This window comes from Manis javanica, chromosome 1 (assembly GCF_040802235.1).
Source record: "Manis javanica isolate MJ-LG chromosome 1, MJ_LKY, whole genome shotgun sequence".
NCBI classification, from domain to species: Eukaryota; Metazoa; Chordata; class Mammalia; order Pholidota; family Manidae; genus Manis; species Manis javanica.
The window spans coordinates 100,264,919-100,284,393 of NC_133156.1; the positions used below are offsets into that span (position 1 = coordinate 100,264,919).

At 36.3% G+C, this 19,475-nt stretch overlaps 1 protein-coding gene across 2 annotated transcripts in view; it reads left to right on the plus strand.

The window, feature by feature from the left end:
• SGTB (small glutamine rich tetratricopeptide repeat co-chaperone beta) overlaps positions 1-19,475 on the plus strand; it is a 69,956-nt gene that overhangs the window by 36,248 nt on the left and 14,233 nt on the right. For both annotated transcript variants that reach the window (XM_073235680.1, XM_073235682.1), the window contains exons 6-8: positions 14,505-14,609; positions 18,182-18,320; positions 18,423-18,485. In XM_073235680.1, the coding sequence (XP_073091781.1) occupies positions 14,505-14,609; positions 18,182-18,320; positions 18,423-18,485 (307 nt within the window). The remainder of the gene's footprint in view (positions 1-14,504; positions 14,610-18,181; positions 18,321-18,422; positions 18,486-19,475) is intronic.

Consider the following 19,475-nt stretch of genomic DNA (forward strand, 5'->3'; position numbering starts at 1 on the left):
ATTCATTATTTTGCTTTAGGTTTAATAAAGCCTCATTTTTTTCCCCTCATACATTCTCTTTATCCTATCATTCAAGTATATATTCATTTGCAGGTTCTTGCAAAGCACCTGCTATGTACCAGTACTCACTGGAGGTAACATTGGTTGTCTGGACTCAAATGCAGGATCTTATATTTTATCCCTATAGAATTTCATCTTGTTACCATCTGCTATTTATATGTCCCTTCATCTTTTGGATACTTTGTAATGTATTTGCGTTTGTTCCTACTTTCCTGTCATGCAGAAACTTGAGTACCCTATTAACATATGTCAGTTATGAAGTCAACCAAGGAAATAGTCGTAGGGAATCAGTTAAGAGCAGGAGTTCAAATCCAGACACTTTGGATTTCTGGCCTTTCCGTTTCTACTTATGTGACCGTGAGCAAACTACTTAAGTATCCATGCTTTAGTTTCCCCATTGGTAAAAATGTTTTTTAAAAATAATAGTGTTTTCAATGGTATAAAGGGCATATAAAAGGGTAGGCAAAGGATTTGTGCTTATACAGAGGATCAAAGCCTAATTTGGCTACCCCGAAAATGAACTAAGATATGATATGAAGAAGAACTTCCAACATCAGCACTCTCTGGAAGACTCATACCAGAAGATGATCATCAAAAAACCTCCACAAAGATCCAGGCGATGCTGCAGTTGTAGTTGCATCCATCCCACCATTTCCTGGACTTGCCGTTGGAATGAAGAAGGAGATATCTAAGCTGGCCTGTGCATACAGTAAAACAACAAATTTGACTGGATCTATAATGTTGGAACTCAACCAGGAATTAGGAGAAGTGCAAGTTATTGCCCTTGTCTAGCTTGGATTAACACATAGTCTACAGGCACACACCTGATCATCTACATTTGCTCTCTTACAACACTAAATTTTGTTTTCTACCTTTATCTTGCATCTACCTACCACTTCAGCATTTTATTAAAAATAATAATAATAATAAAGAGAGAAATGTGGTATCCACATATAAATCAAGTATAAAAATCAAATGAATATTCATATTTGAACTGACTGTTTATAGTTCATAATGCATGATCAAAACTGAAAGTTTCTGTGATGACTGCCCTTGTACTATTCACCATGTAACTTATTCACTATGTAAGAATTTGTTCTCCATGTAAGAACTTGTTTGTTTTGCTTCAGAAGATTGGAGACTGACGAAAATTAGGCCTGGGGTGGATTAATGATTATACATTGAACATTGAGTCCCCTATACAGAATTTTATTGTTGTTAACAACCATTTGATCAATAAATAGGAGAGATGCCCTCACAAAAAAAAAAAAAAGTTCACACTTCCAACTGTAAAATAAACAAGTAACCGTGATGCAATGTATAGCATAAGGAATATAGTCAAAATATTGTAACAACTTGGTATGGTGATAGCTGGTACCTAGAATTATCATGTATATTAATGTTGAATCACTGTGTTGTACACCTGAAACTAATGTAATACTGTGTGTCAACTACCCTTCAATAAAAAATAATTATCAAAAAAATAATAATAATAATAGTGTTTACCTCATAGAATTGTTGTAGTGATCTAATAGTTAATACATATAAAATGCAGGGAAAGTGTTTAGTAAAAGGTTTTGTACACAGCAGCTATTATTCTTTATACAATCTATTTTGGGTTTTTTTGCCTTGATCAGAATTTGAAGGCAAATATATTGTCAGTTGTCTTTCTCTGATTTAGCACTCCAGTGGTAACCCTGTTAAAATAAAAAGGAAATGGTGTTAGTCTGATAGGACTTGTTCTGAATTAATTTTGTGTCATTTTCCTCTTTCTTTGTCTCATACTTTTTTAATGAAAAATTTCAAAGTGGAAAGAAGTTTACAGTGAATACTCATATATTTACACCTAGATTTTGTCATTAATATTTTAGGATATTTAAAATATCACATATTTATTCATCTGTCTGTTCCTAATTATTCATTATTCCATATTATTTTTTATTCATTTCAAGGTATACTGTAGTCATCAGTACACTTTTACCCCAAAATATAGTATGCAACTCATTAACTATAGTTCAATATTTTACTTTTTTTCTTTTGAGGTAAAAGTTACATGCAGTGAAATGCACAGATTTTAACTATACTTTCACTGAATTTTGACACCTATATAGCTCAAAAACCCTATTGAGATCATTAAAATTACCACTAATCCAGGAAGTTTTGCATTTGCCTTCAGAGTCAGTTGCCTAAATTGTCTCTTAGATATAAAAGGAATTGTACCATATATCATTATACGTTTTTTTTTTTTTGAGGGCATCTCTCATATTTATTGATCAAATGGTTGTTAACAACAATAAAATTCTGCATAGGGGAGTCAATGTTCAATGCACAATCATTAATTCACCCCCAGCCTAATTCTCGTCAGTCTTCAATCTTCTGAAGCATAACGAACAAGTTCTTACATGGTAAACAAATTCTTACATAGTGAATAAGTTCTTACATGGTGAAAAGTACAAGGGCAGTCATCACAGAAATTTTCGGTTTTGATCACGCGTTATGAACTATAAACAATCAGGTCAAATATGACTATTCGTTTGATTTTTATACTTGATTTATGTATGAATCCCACATTTCTCCCTTTATTATTATCATTATTATTTTTTTTAATAAAATGCTGAAGTGGTAGGTAGATGCAACATAAAGGTAGAGAACATAGTTTAGTGTTGTAAGAGAGCAAATGTAGACGATCAGGTGTGTGCCTGTAGACTAAGTGTTAATCCAAGCTAGACAAGGGCAATAAAACATCCACGGATGCAGAAGATTTCTCTAAAACGAGGGTGGGGGGGTGAGGTTCTAAGCCTCACCTCTGTTGATCCCCAATTTCTCACCTGATGGCCCCCCTGTGACTGTGCCTGTCTTAGGTTTTCCTCCCTTAAGGAATCTTGGCCATCTCTGGCTAACCAGTCATCTTCCGGGGCCATACAGGGAAATGCATAGTTGGTAAGTGAGAAAGAAGCCATATTGTTTGAAAAGCTTAGCTTTTTACTTCTTTGCAGATTTATGCCCTGTGACTTCTATGCCCAGCATTTGTCTTGAGGTATCTTTACCACTTGGAGGAATTATGATACTCGGTGAATTTGATATGAGGCACGAATTCTATTTAAGGGTTGTAATTAGGAAGGAAGAAGAAAAGCTATAGAAGTTGCAGGCAGAAGAAAACATGGGAAGATTATTTCTTTGACATATCTTCTTGTAGAGTAACTTAAGCATGTATAGGTATTAAACTACTAGTTAAATTGCGCACACACATTAACATAATAACAATACAGTTACATAACCAAAGCAGATCTATAATTACCAGCCATCTCCAGTGAAGCCAAGAAAACCAGTTAGGCACCCTAGACATTTGTGAAAATTTGCGTATGATATAATGGATATTGTCCAACTGTACTTGAACAGTCTGAGAGAAATCAGACAAATTGAAACAACCCATTCCTGGGAACTGTTCACAGCCCATATGTTCTTTTAACATTAGATAGTCTGTAGTTGTAAGATTTTGGAGCGCTACAACTTGCACTTCTCCTAATTCCTGGTTGAGTTCCAACAGTATAGATCCAGTCAAATTTGTTGTTTTACTGTATGCACAGACCAGCTTAGATATCTCCTTCTTCATTCCAATGGTAAGTCCAGGAACCAGTGGGATGAATGCAGCTACAACTGCAGCATCATCTGGATCTTTGTTGAGGTTTTTTGATGATCATCTTCTGGTATGACTCTTCCAGAGAGTGCTGATGTTGGAAGTTCTTCTTCACATCGTATCTTAGTTCATTTTCTGGGTAGCCAAATTAGGCTTTGATTCTCTGTTAGTCCATTCTTGGGTTCTGTGATTCCACTGCTGTTTTGTTCCTTCAGTTTTTCCTTTGTTCTTATACTCCACAGATGACTGAAATCATTTGGTATTTTTCTTTCTCTGCTTGGCTTATTTCACTGAGCATAATACCCTCCAGCTCCATCCATGTTGCTGCAAATGGTAGGATTTGCCCTCTTCTTATGGCTGAGTAGTATTCCATTGTGTATATGCACCACATCTTCTTTATCCATTCATCTACCAATGGACATTTAGGTTGCCTCCAATTCTTGGCTATTGTAAAAAGTGCTGCGATAAACATAGGGGTGCATCTGTCTTTCTCAAATTTGATTGCTGCATTCTTAGGGTAAATTCCTATGAGTGGAATTTCTGGGTCAAATGGTAGGTCTGTTTTGAGCATTTTGAGGAACCTCCATACTGCTTTCCACAATGGTTGAATGAGTTTACATTCTCACCAGCAGTGTAGGAGGGTTCTCCTTTCTCCACAACCTTGCCAACATTTGTTGTTTGTCTTTTGGATGGTGGCGATCCTTACTGGTGTGAGGTGATACCTCATTGTAGTTTTAATTTGCATTTCTCTGATAATTAGTGATGTGGAGCATCTTTTCATGTGTCCATTGGCCATCTGTATTTCTTTTTTGGAGAACTGTCTGTTCAGTTCCTCTGCCCATTTTTAAATTGGATTATTTGATTTTTGTTTGTTGAGGTGTGTGAGCTCTTTATATATTTGGACGTCAAGCCTTTCTCAGATCTGTCATTTACAAATATATTCTCCCATACCATAGGGTTCCTTTTTGTTCTACTGATGGTGTCTTTTGCTGTACAGAAGCTTTTCAGCTTAATATACTCCACTTGTTCATTTTTGCTGTTGTTTTCCTTGCCTGGGGAGATATGTTCAAGAAGAGGTCACTCATGTTTATGTCTAAGAGGTTTTTGCCTATGTTTTTCTCCATGAGTTTAATGGTTTCATGACTTACATTCAGGTCTTTGATCCATTTTGAGTTTACTTTTATATATGGGGTTGGACAATGGTCCAGTTTCATTCTCCTACATGTAGCTGTCCAGTTTTGCCAGCACCATCTGTTGAAGAGACTGTCATTTCGCCACTGTATGTCCATGGCTCCTTTATCAAATATTAACTGACCATATATGTTTGGGTTAATGTCTGGAGTCTCTAGTCTGTTCCACTGGTCTGTGGCTCTGTTCTTGTGCCAGTACCAAATTGTTGTGATTACTAATGGCTTTATAGTAGAGCTTGAAGTTGGGGAGTGAGATCCCCCCTACTTTATTCTTCTTTTTCAGGATTGCTTTGGCTATTCGGGGTCTTTGGTGTTTCCATATGAATTTTTGAATTATTTGTTCCAGTTCATTGAAGAATGTTGCTGGTAATTTGATAGGGATTGCATCAAATCTGTATATTGCTTTGGGCAGGATGGCCATTTTAACGATATTAATTCTTCCTAGCCACGAGCATCGGATGAGTTTCCATTTGTTAGTATCCCCTTTAATTCCTCTTAAGAGTGACTTGTAGTTTTCAGGGTATAGGTCTTTCACTTCTTTGGTTAGGTTTATTCCTAGGTATTTTATTCTTTTTGATGCTATTGTGAATGGAATTGTTTTCCTGATTTCTCTTTCTATTGGTTCATTGTTAGTGTATAGGAAAGCTACAGATTTCTGTGTGTTAATTTTGTATCCTGCAACTTTGCTGTATTCTGATATCAGTTCTAGTAGTTTTGGGGTGGAGTCTTTAGGGTTTTTTATGTACAATATCATGTCATCTGCAAATAGTGACAGTTTAACTTCTTCTTTACCAATCTGGATTCCTTGTATTTCTTTGTTTTGTCTGATTGCTGTGGCTAGGACCTCCAGTACTATGTTAAATAGCGGTGGGGAGAGTGGGCATCCCTGTCTAGTTCCCGATCTCAGAGGAAAAGCTTTCAGCTTCTCGCTGTTCAGTATAATGTTGGCTGTAGGTTTATGATACATGGCCTTTATTATGTTGAGGTACTTGCCCTCTATTCCCATTTTGCTGAGAGTTTTTTTCATGAATGGATGTTGAATTTTGTCAAATGCTTTTGCAGCATCTATGGAGATGATCATGTGGTTTTTGTCTTTCTTTTTGTTGATGTGGTGGATGATGTTGATGGATTTTCGAATGTTGTACCATCCTTGCATCCCTGGGATGAATCCCACTTGGTCATGGTATATGATCCTTTTGATATACTTTTGAATTCTGTTTGCTAATATTTTATTGAGTATTTTTGCATGTACGTTCATCAGGGATATTGGTCTGTAATTTTCTTTTTTGGTGGGGTCTTTGCCTGGTTTTGGTATTAGGGTGATGTTGGCTTGATAGAATGAGTTTGGGAGTATTCCCTCCTCTTCTATTTTTTGGAAAGCTTTAAGGAGAGTGGGTATTATGTCTTCTCTATGTGTCTGGTAAAATTCCGAGGTAAATCCGTCCGGTCCGGGTGTTTTGTTCTTGGGTAGTTTTTTGACTACCGTTTCAATTTCTTTGCTCGTAATTGGTTTGTTTAAATTTTGTGTTTCTTCCTTGGTCAGTCTTGGAAGGTTGTATTTTTCTAGGAAGTTGTCCATTTCTTCTAGGTTTTCCAGCTTGTTGGCATAAGTTTTCATAGTAGTCTTTAATAATTCTTTGTATTTCTTTGGAGTCTGTTGTGATTTCTCCTTTCTCATTTCTGATTCTGTTGATTTGTGTTGATTCTCTTTTTCTCTTAATAAGTTTGGCTAGAGGCTTATCTATTTTATTTATTTTCTCAAAGAACCAGCTCTTGGTTTCATTGATTTTTGCTATTGTTTTGTTCTTCTCAATTTTGTTTATTTCTTCTCTGATCTTTATTATGTCCCTCCTTCTGCTGAATTTAGGCCTCATTTGTTCTTCTTTTTCCAATTTCGATAATTGTGATATTAGACCATTCATTTGGGATTGTTCTTCCTTCTTCAAGTGTGCCTGGATTGCTATATACTTTCCTCTTAGGACTGCTTTCGCTGCGTCCCACAGAAGTTGGGGCTTTGTGTTGTTGTCATTTGTTTCTATATATTCCTTGATCTCTATTTTAGTTTGTTCATTGATCCATTGATTATTTAGGAGCATGTTGTTAAGCCTCCATGTGTTTGTGAGCCTTTTTGTTTTCTTTGTAGAATTTATTTCTACTTTCTTACCTTTGTAGTCTGAAAAATTGGTTGGTAGAATTTCAATAATTTGGATTTTGCTGAGGCTCTTTTTGTGAGCTAGTATGTGTTCTATTCTGGAGAATGTTCCATGTGCACTTGAGAAGAATGTATATTCTGTTGTTTTTGGATGTAGAGTTCTATAGATGTCTATTAGGTCCATCTGCTCTACTGTGTTGTTAAGTGCTTCCGTGTCCTTACTTATTTTCTGCCTGGTTGTTTTATCCTTTGGAGTGAGTGGTGTGTTGAAGTCTCCCTTAATGAATGCATTGCAGTCTATTTCCCCCTTTAGTTTTGTTAGTATTTGTTTCACATATGCTGGTGCTCCTGTGTTGGGCGCATATATATTTAGAATGGTTATATCCTCTTGTTGGACTGAGCCCTTTATCATTGTGTAGTGTCCTTCTATATCTCTTGTTACTTTCTTTTTTTTGAAGTCTATTTTGTCTGATATTAGTACTGTAACCCCTGCTTTCTTCTCGCTGTTGTTTGCCTGGAATATGTTTTTCCATCCCTTGACTTTTAGTCTGTACATGTCTTTGGGTTTGAGGTGAGTTTCTTGTAAGCAGCATACAGATGGGTCTTGCTTTTTTTCCATTCTATTACTCTGTGTCTTTTGATTGGTGCATTCAGTCCATTTACATTTAGGGTGGCTATTGAAAGATATGTACTTATTGCCATTGCAGGCTTTAAATTCGTGGTTACCAAAGGTTCAAGGTTAGCCTCTTTAGTATCTTACTGCCTAACTTAGCTCGCTTACTGAGCTGTTATATACACTGTCTGGAGATTCTTTTCTTCTCTCCCTTCTTATTCCTCCTCCTCCATTCTTCATATGTTGGGTGTTTTGTTCTGTGCTCTTTGTCATTATACGTTTTTGTGTGAGACTTTTTTTTTTGCTCAGCATATGGTTTGAGATTCAAGCAGGTTGTTGCATGTTCCAGTGGTTTTTTCTTAATTGCTCAGCAGTATTATTCCACTGTTCAAAGGTGTCACACTTTGCTTAGCCATTTTCCTGTTCGTGGTCACCTGGGCTTCTTTTATTTATTTATTTTTTGTTTGCTTTGTATTTTGTCCAGAATTTATAGTAATTCTGTGTATGAGTTCGTTCCATAAGGAATTTAGTTGGCTATACTGGGAACCTACATTTTGTTTCTTCACAAAAAATTCCCTTTATTAATCTGTTCTAATAATCTAGCCCAGAAAAATAGGAAATCCAAATAATTTGTGAACAGTGAATTCTGCAAGCTGTGGTTACACATTTGAATTTTATTCTCTGTACTCAAATGAATATACATAAGGTTTTAATTTAGCATATGAAATTTTGGAATTAAAAACATTTAATAGTGTCACAAAGTGTTATGATCAGACATAAATGTTATCATAAAATTGCTTATTTGTGGAGCACAGTAAACCATACACTTTTAACCATTAATATAGTAAATATGAACCTAAATGAATCATTTATTTTAAATGAGATTACAGTTCATCAGTAGTCTGGTGTCTACTAGTACTGTATTAGAAGAGATTCTTGGCAGCACTCATGCTTCTTTTTCAATTAATTATTGTTAAACTGAACTAAAAATTATGCTTCTTTTGCATTTAAATAGTATCTTTTTCCCTAAGGAGTTCAGTAACAGAGCAAACAATTTGATATTATGTATTTTAAAAATGTATTTGTGTATTTAATATAAATGTTGAATAAAGCTTTAGAACTTTTTTTGGCTTCTAGTAGATATCTCTCAGTGGCCTGTGGTCTTGCCAACTACCCCTTGCCATCTGGCTGCCAAGAATTGGAATCTCAGAATAGCAGATCTGAATCTTCCTTTTGATACTCATTCTCACAGTTTTATTACTAATCAATATGTTGTTTACATACTTAATTTGCTAGGATGAACTAAAGTTTACTTTTTATAGAAGTGAGTGTTTTATACATTAGGAAAGAATAATTGGAACATTTTCTTAACCATGAGTTTTTCTTTCCTAACATTTGTTTTCTATTTGGCCCTTTAGGATCCTAATGATGCTTTAGGCTCAGTTTAGATACCAGGAAAACCTGAGTTCTTGAAAACCTGTTATCTATTTTTGCTTTTTTTCTGTACTCTTAGTTCTTACCATTATATGTAACATTTATATAAGTTATCATAAGTTCTACCTTATCTTACAGCTATATGTATACTTGTTTTATTTACATGCAGAAATTGGATCTTGTGTCTTTGTATCAACTCTAGTACTTACCTATGAGCCTCACAGACATTCAGCAAATTTTCGTTGGATGTGTGGAGGACTGTAGAAAAAATATAAGGAATTTCCAGTGATGTTGAAGCAACCACTCACATTAACAATTGTGTACATAAAACAACAAATAATTGAGTATAGGTCTAAACATTTCCAAGTACCTTATAATATGAGATGATATTTCATATTAAACTAGTTAGTTTTCTATGTCTTCTGACTGTAAACAGTATTCTTATTTCTTTTGTGCAACCTCATTGCTGAGTACATTACTTTACCCATAGTGGTCTCATGTTTCTGGGATGGATAGTTGAATGACTGAGGCAATAAATGGGATTAAAGGCACACAGGAAAGAGAGAGCATGATAGAGAGACTTTGTGTGGAAGGCCTCTCAGGTGATGGGGAGTTTGAGTTGGAACTGGATTTGATGGACAGGTAGAACTTGGATAGAAAGAGGAGAGTGGAAGGATTTTAGATCAGAGAGCATGGTCTATAAAAGACAAAATTAGGAAGTATCAGGGCATTCATTCATTGTACCAAGGAATGCTAGTGACAGTGTAAGCTCTGAAAAAGATGGAAAGAGACCGCATTGTTTTGCATTTTGTTTTCATCCACTTCCTAAACCAGCATGTATCATTAAGTTCACTGGAATTTGAACTTGGTATGTTGAACTTGGGGTTGAATCTCAGTTCAGCCATTTCCTAGCTATTATGTTACCTTGGGTGCCCACTTAACCTTTCTGAGCCTCAGTTACCTCACATGTAAAATAAGATAATACTAACTATTTCATCAGGGTAGTTGTGAAGAACAATAATATATAGAAAGTCCTTAGCATAGTTCTAAGCTTTCAATATTTGTTTCTTTCAAAACAGTGTGATTCCTAGGTATAAGAATAGGGTTTTGCTAGCATTTATTTATGCATGATATACAGGATGGTAAAGGAAGGTACCTGTGATTCTTTTTCCTGCCTTATTTTCTATAAAAATAGAACAGAAGTTATATTCATGCTCTTGTTCTAACAAGGTAATGAAAATGAGGGTGTCTGAAAACATGGTGACTCTGATAGTATTGTTCTGCCCTGATAACCAGACAGCAGGGGCAGAGAGAGCAGATCACATTGATACTCAGTTCAGACATTGGTATGTTAGGCTCCATCTCATAGAAGATTCATTCAGTATAGCCTGATTTCTCTTCCCTTTCCTGGCCTGTGAGGTTTAAAGCCTCTCTTCTTTCCTTTGTGAGTTACACAAATCTCCTTTCATCCTAGCTTGCAGTTTGTGGTTTAAAGCTAAAGCTAGCAAGATTGAAACAGTCATTCTCTGCCTTTCCACCCACTCTTTTTTCTAGGTTTGACTCTCTCTGCTTTATTCCTAGCCTTATTATCAGAGATCAGCGAGTCTTCCTCTGTGTTTCCCTTTTCCATATGCCTCCCAAATAGCTTATTGTTCCCTCCCCACTTCTGTCATTACTCCCATAGTCTAGGTTCTCAATTTTTCCTAAACTAGTGAAATAATAATAACTCTAACTGGCTTCCCATTTCTACTTGCGCAGTCTACTCCAGTCTTCTGCTCCAGCAGCTGGCAGTTCCCTGTCTCTCCCTCTCCTCAGGCCTCTCTAGTCCCTGACACACAACTTTTGGAGCAGTCTTCCAGAAGTCTTTCTAAAATGCTTTTATCTCTTACTTCCTGTTCACTAGTTCCAAATACTTAGATGATCAAATTTAAGCTCCTCAGCATGATATGTAAGATCTTTTATAATCTAGGTTCTTTTCTTTTAACTTTATCTTCACTTTTCTCTCTATACCATTCCTCTTCTGTCTACTCTCTATGTACATGTAATGTGCAATTTACTGCCTTCTTAAAAATACCATGTTGAGATATCTCTTAGTGCTTTTATGTGTTCCGTCCTCTGCGTAGAGTATTTTCTGCTTTCCTAATTGGTCAACTGCTAGTTCTCCTTCAAAGACCTATTGGGTGTTACTTCTTTGGGGAAGACTCTCTTAGCGTCTTCTCACTGCAGCATCCTGACCATGCCCCAAAGCCTCCCCCACCATGCCCTATGCAGTGGTGCTGTCCAGTATGGAAGGTCCTAGCCACGTGTGGCTGTTTAAATATAAATTATTCAAAATTAATAAAATAAATTCTGTTCCTCATTTGCACAAATATATTTCAAGTGCTCTTTGGTCATACATGGCTAGGAGCTACTGAATTGCATGGCAGAGTTAAAGGACTTTTCTATCACAGAAAGTTCTGTCAGGCAGCTCAGCATAGGGTTAACCACACCTTTCTGTGTGTTGCAGGTTTGTCCGCACCTCTCTCATCCTCACAGAATTGCAGGGAGTTAGGGCCTTGCTCTGGATTAGGTTTTGGCTTAAGGGAATACTGTGGCTGCTTTGGTCTATTCAGACCACTAAAACGTTCTTCGTGTCAGCAATACTGTCTCACTTTTTTATCATTCACATGTATCATTCACTGGAGTAGCACTTTTAATTCCTTCAAGAGCTTTTCCTTTGTGTTCACAAGTTGGCTAACTGGCACAAGAGACCTTGATTTTGGCCTATCTTGGCTTTGAGATGGTTTCCTCATTAGCTTAATCATTTCTAGCTCTTGATTTAAATCGAGTGGTGTGTGACTCTTCCTTTCGTTTGAACTCGGAGAGGCTATTAATTGGCCTAATGTCAGTTGTGTCTCAGGGACTAGGGAGGCCTGAGGAGAGGGAGAAACAGGGAACTACCAGTTGCTGGAGCAGGAAGAACACACACATTTGTCAGTTAAGTTGGCTGTCCTGTTTGGGTGTGGTTCGTGGTGCCCCAAAATAATTACAATAGTAACATCAAAGATCACTGCTTACACATCACCATAACAAATATAGTAATAGTGAAAAAGTTTGAAATATTGCAAGAATTATATTAAAATGTGAGACAGAGACATGAAGTGACCAAATGCTGTTGGAAAAATGGCACTAATAGACTTGCTTGATGCACGGTTGCCAAAAACCGTCAACTTGTGAAAAACACAGTATCTGCGAAGCACTATAAAACAAGGTATGCCTGTATTTAGAAAGCAAGCTCTGGTTGCAAGACATGATCATTGCTGCTGAAATGTTGTTGCTTCTAGGTCCTTTCAGTGAACAGTAGGAGATACATTGTTTGAAAAGTCATCAGTTTATACAGATACCTTCAATTTACATTCTAGTGTCACCGAGATCTACCTTACCTTTCCCCATTTTACATTTATCTCTCTCTTCTCTCAAGAGTAAAAATCCTGCTTTCCCACAAGACCAGTATATTTACTCATTAGCGCTACCCTTTAATATGTTCTGATTGGTATTACAACAGCACTATAAAGCCTTCTAAGTAAACTTCAAAATTTCTTTGCAATATATTTTTTTGTTCTTAGAATATATCTTAAGGATATATTCTCAGAATAGTGTGCTTGAAAGATACTTGGATTCCTTCTTTTTGATATATATAGTTAGGATCATTTGTTTCTTTTATTTAGTTTGAAGTTTGCATTTTCATCCTTTTTTGAAGCCTCATTCCCGTTTTCCATCCCATCTATCCCACTCCCGCCCATCTTCTACTGGATAAGAAAGAGTGAGACATTTAACACAGGCTTGACTTCTGGTTTGTGTAAACATTTTCCATAACACAAAGCTAAGAAGGATGAGCAATAAATATTGACTCTCTAACCTTTAAATAAAGCTCTTTGCCTTATGGCTGAAATTAATGTTTCTGCACCAGCTTTCTTTTGCTTGTTTTTTAGTTTGCCTGTCTTTTTCTATCCCTTTAACTTTAACCTGTGTGTGAATATATTTTAGGTGATATACATACAATTTGAGAATTTGTTTTATATTGGCAACTTTGTAATTATTTATATATTTAAGTTGTTCTTTGTGTCTTATTTTTTGGCTTTTTCTCCCTCCCCCTTTCTTTTTTCTGCCTTGTATTGCATTGATGGAATCATTTGTGCTTCATCTTTTTCTTTCTAATTATTTGGAAGTGATACATTCTGTATCTCTTCTTTTAATGCTCATTTTTAGTGGTCATACTTGTCATGCTGCTTGTGTTGGGTATTTGGTCAAATAAACCCATAAACCTTTTCCACATGAGTTACCAAAATAGCTTTGTGAATCCTGACATTCAGTATTGAAATTCTTTTTACCTGAAGCATAGGAAACTGGGTTTTTTTTTTCCTTCAGATTTTATGATCTTACTTGGAAAAGGAAGGATCTTAGTCACGTTATATGAAGAAAGATTGACAGAAAATTGGACTCACCACCAGTTTTTCTTACAGCATAATAACTCTCTTTCTCTTGCCCCTGGAATCTGAGCACTGTGGAGGCCAGGGATATTATTTTGATCACTACTCTGTCCTTTATGCCTAGAAAGGTATCTGTGCATTAGCTAGCCCACAATAGATATATTAGTTGAACGAATAAAGTAGAAATACTTAGTCTGGAGAGGAATGAATGTGGTGGTAGTGGGATGGAGGGCAGGAGACATTATGGAACCTCTACAGTAATCCTGCTTGTTTAGTATGTCCCTGAGGGTTGAAGTAAGCCCTACAACAGGGAAACAGAAAGCTATTTACTATCAGGATTGTGTGGAGGAACAGTAATGGCATTATTATATTATCAGGTTCCAGTTATTCCAGGATGAGAGGTAACCTGGAAGGGACTAAATAGTCCTTAATTGCTCTGAGATTCTTTGCCAAGTGGGTGAAATATATTGCCATCCTTAATACACAGACAGGTTTAGGAACACAGGTAAGTATTTTTTTTTTCATTGTAGACTTGCTAAATGATCTTAACCCTATTAGTAAAGTGATCATTTAACAGCACAACACTCTGAGTCATCATTCACGGCAGTCACTCACTCTTTGTGCCTCCCTAGTAATGCCTCATGTCCTAGAGTTTTCAGTTTTCTGTTCAGGCAAATTAGAAAGGCAGTAAGTAGGTAGATCAATTGTATGGTCTGCATATTCATCTTTTCTATAGCAAAGCAAACAGTGAAAGGCAGCCTGCATATTTTCTCTGAATTTTGTTTCTGTGTTTTCCTTTGATATGGAATTATCTTAGTTTGGTTTAGATATTTACTGGGAGTGATATACAAATTGGGACAAGGAAAATCTAGTTTTATTAGTACCTAAAAATCTCAATTAGTCCCTTGAAGGCTGTTTATAATAAAAGAATCTTTTCTCTTTCTTTTAGGGCTGCTGCTCAGAGTAAATTAGGTCACTACACAGATGCAATAAAGGATTGTGAAAAAGCAATAGCAATTGATTCAAAGTACAGCAAGGCCTATGGGAGAATGGGGTAAGTTCTGGGAGAGTCTTCAAAGAAGTACCAAGTACTATCAGATATGCTGTTCTTAATGGCTTGGTTTTGAATGCCTTACTTAATATCACACCCTCTGAACCAGTAAGAAGAAAAAATGTAAAATTGAGGGAGGAGGAAATGACTGCAATTTCTGTGACTTGGGAGAGAGATGATTGGTTGTATGATGAATGGTTGGTTGTGGGAAGAAATCACGCAACCATAATAAGTAGACTTTCTTCACGTTCAAGGCCACAACTCTGAAATGGCACCCAATATTTTGACAGATGATCCTACTACACTTCCCTGTAAATTCACCTTAGGATTCTTTGAGTTACTCCTTCACCCTATTCTTCTCTTTTCAAATTTCCACTATACCCTCCATGGTTACGATATTGTCTTATACTTGAGAAAATTAGATGCATTTAGAAGAAAAATAACTCATCTCCTTATCTCCAGATCCACCAGACTACCTACATTTGTATCTACACAGACTTCCTGTTTTTTTTGTTAAAATGGAAGGGTCCCTTTCTAAGACTATTGTCTTCACTCCTGCTTTAGATCTCGCCCCTTTCTACCTTCTCAAGACTTTATACTTGTAATCATCTCCTTCATCTTCTACACTAGTTTTCCTGTCTCTACCATTGAAAATGACTTCATGTGAAAGGTCAGAAAATCATCCATTGGAACCATCTTTCTGCACAGCTGTGGCATTTCTTGCTCAGTACTCCTTTCTCTGCAAAGCCCCTGAGATCTGTCCATACTTCACTATCTCTTATTCTCTCTTCAGCTCATTTCAATAGGGCCTTTGTCTACATCACTCTGCTGAGAGCTGTATTCAAGGTCACCAGTTGTCTGTATTTTGTCAAGGCCAAATATCCTCACCCTACCCCATCTTTTAGTATTTGGCACGATTACCTTATTTTTGAAATACTTCATTCTCTAGGCTTCTGTGCCAGTACACTTCCTGGATGCTTTTTCCCAGCCTTCCTACTGGTTCTTCCCCTCTACCAACTCTAAATAATGGTGTATTTCAGGCTCCATCTTCTGCTGCTTTTCCTCCATCTGTTCCCTCTTCTGTTCTCATCCTGTCCCATGCTTTTAAATTCCATCTATAGTCAATACTCATTATTCATGGAATCTGTATTTATGAATTCACCTACTCGCTAAAATTTTTTTGTAACCCTCAAATCAGTAATCACTGTTGCTTTTGTGGTCATTCGCAGAGGGGTAAAAAATTTGAGTCACCTGATGTGCAAGGTCTCAGCTGAGGTCGGGTAAGGCTATGCTCTGCCTTTTTGCTTCAGCTCTCATGCTGTAGAATGTCCTTTTCACAGTCTAGTTATACTGTTTTTTTTTGCATGTTGATTTCCTTGTTTAAAGTCCCCCAAGCATAGGCTGAGTGTTTAGTGTTCCTAAGTGCAAGATGGCTGTAATGTGCCTTGTGAAGAAAATACACATTAGATAAGTTTTGTTTAGGTATCAATTAATGCTGTTGATTGAGTTCAGTGCTAATGAACCAACACTATATATTACATAAAGTTTCTTTAAACAGAAACACACATAAAACAAGGTTATATATTGATACGTTGATGAAAATGTGACCAGAGGCTCACAAAAACCTAACCCTATATTTCTCGCAGGAACAGTTGTTCAGTATTGGCTAATTCAATTGTTGCAGTGAATTTATAGAACATAACTACTGTGAATAATGAGAATCAACCATATATGTTGATGGATCCCTTAAGCTGTATGACTGAACTCCATACTCATATATTCAAGTACTTTTCCCCTCTACTTAGATATTTAATAGGCATTTTAAACTTAACATGCCCCAAACAGAACTCTTGTTCCCTTCTTAAATCTTTACCATATCAGTAAATGGTACCATCATTCACCTATTAAACATCTAAGTAGAGGGGAAAGGTACTTAAATATATGAGTATGGAGTTCAGTCATACAGCAACCCAGTGCTTAGGTAACAAGCCTGAGTCATCCTTCATTCTTCTCACATGTGACGTTTCTAATCTGTGAGCAAGTCCAGTTAGTTCTAGTTTCCACATTTATTTTGAATTCAAGTATTGATTGTTACCCTATTTATAACTGTAGTTCAAATTACTCTCTCTTACCTTCACTACTGCAATAGATTCCTAACTGGTCTTCCTGCCTCCCCTTGGCCCCCAGCTATGTTGATCGTTTGCGGAGAAGCCAGAGCAAGCTTTCTAAAGCGTAAATCAGATCATGTCACTCCATTACAACCAGAATTAAATCCAGATTCCAAATCACATGGTTGCATGTGATCTGGCACCTGATTATTCCCTGACCTCACCTCTTTCTACATGTTGTTTTTTGTGCTCCCTGCTTACCAGCCTTTGTCCTGTTCCTTAAGCCTACCAAGCTTGCATTGTTCTAGGGCTTTTGTGTTTACTGCTGCTTCTATTTGGAATGCTCCTCCTCTGATTTTCCTATGACTGCTTTCTCCTCATCAGTCAGGTGTTTTCAGTGTGGCTGCCTTTGAGCAGCTACTCTCTTCATTCTCTTTAATATTACTCTTTCCTATGTGCATGTTTATTGCTTGTCTTAGGATGAAATTTTTTAAAATGCAAGAACTGTACCCTTCCATTGTGGATTCTAAAATAGTGTCTGGTGCACAGTAGGGTATCAATAAGTATTTATTGACTTGATTATTTGAGGACTCTGATGAATTATCTTTCATGGTTGAGTGGTGGAAAACTAATTAGGTTCTGAGAACTTTCCCGTGATTAGGCACTGTATTTTATCTAGATCATAAATTTGTGAGGTAAGTCAGTTAAAAAGAGATGGGGTAATTGGCTAAAAACAAACCTAGAATAAATATAAAACATCAATATCTTCTTTCCATATATACTATTATTGTTTAATTTGAAAGTAATTTTCCAGTAAACACATTCTAACTAGGTGGAGGAAAACAAAAATTTATAAATAACTCTTTGACCAGTGCCTGAGAAAATGTGTTATATCAAATAATTTGTTGATTTGTAAAGGATGCTAATTTTATTTGTTTAACAATGAGTATGTCTTGTTCACGAATAGTCAGCTGATACACAATAGCTTTTTATATTTTTTTAATGACAAATTGATTTATTGTGGCTCAGTATCTTTTTGCTAGGAATGAAGAAAGTCAGACATTATAATTCACAAATCTAGTTCAGAGTCCTTAAAATGGTTTTGGAATCATGGAGTTCTCTGATCATAGGATTGTTAGCTCACATATTTGTGGAGATTAATCATTCATAAAGCAAATTACTTCACATTTTGTACTTAAAAATGGAAGTGTAGGTAAGGTTCATTTCTAAGCATTAAGTTCATGATTCATATAGGACAGCCAAAGTTGTCAGCAAGCAGAATGAGGAGAGTCTAGATTTAGAGTTCTTGGAATTAGAAGAAAGTTTAGTGATATTCCTGTGAATCGTAGTACAATGGATAAATGACATGTAACCTGGATTCAAATTAAATACTAAGACAGACATTTGATTATGTTTGTGATGTCCTGATGCTCATTAAACATGTATCTTATCATCTATTCTTTTCAGGCTGGCCCTCACTGCCATAAATAAATTTGAAGAAGCAGTTACAAGTTATCAAAAGGCATTAGATCTTGACCCTGAGAATGATTCCTATAAGTCAAATCTGAAAATAGCAGAACAGAAGTTAAGAGAGGTATCCAGTCCTGTAAGTTATTAATGCCAAATGGGGGAAATATTTTCTGTTATTCAGTTTGTTGTAATAAAATTGTAGTAGTTAGAATAATTCTCAGATATAATTTTTTTACAGACAGGGACTGGACTGAGCTTTGACATGGCTAGCTTAATAAATAATCCAGCCTTCATTAGTATGGTGAGTATGTTTCCTTTTTTGCTCTGCTGGCTCCTGTTTTCCTTAGAGCTATATAGTTCCAAAACTTTTTTTAAATGAATAAGGGAGCTTGTGTGATAGTGGTTTAAGTAGAGTCATGATATGAGGTTATAGCTCAGGTTTTTAATCTGCTTATGTACCTGTTTGTGAGAGAGGCATGGGTAGACTTCAGAAAACCCATGGATTCCCTGGAATGTATAAAAATTTGTGTACATGTGGATATGTGCATTTTCTCTAAGGAGCGAACCATATTTTTCATCAGATTGGCAGAGGGGTTTGCAAATCTATGAAATTTAAAAAAACACTCTCTTACATGAAGGAAGAGGCCCTAGGAAGAAATCTAGTAATTGTGGTCTGAGGATTTTGGCTGTTGTGGTTCCCAGAACTTCTCCCAGTATTGTCTGTTTCCTTTCTAAACTTTAAGTATAATCTCATATATATGTAGTCCATCATTCAAACCAAAAAAATCACTTATGGATGTTTTTGAAAATACATGCTCTGGTCTAATATGTGGAAACTATGATTTAGTGGGTCAGAGATGCTACCTGGTATAGAGAGCACCTTGGGTGACTATACTTCTGGCTGAGAGCCAGTCTACCACATGTTATGCCCTTGGAAGGCAGTACCACGTTCTATTCATCTTTGTTCCCTTCAAAAAGTGTATCTTGTGTCCACTAAATCTTCACTTGAGTTGAAATGCACAGATGGCTTATTCCCAGTGAGATGAAGTCTTGAGTAACTGGTAAGTTTTGAATGATTGATAGGTTTAAAGCAATTAATAGTTTAAAATTGGTAGTTGAAATCTTTGTAGTTAATTTTTGAATTAACAACCCTCAATGTTAGGAAAGCCACCACTTGCTTTTATTACCAGAGAGAACTGTTTGCTTGATTTGCAGATAATTCAGTAACTCTCCTTGAATCTCAGGACTGAGCCAGTGAAATTGAAGTTGGCCTTCAATTTGTCAGCACATG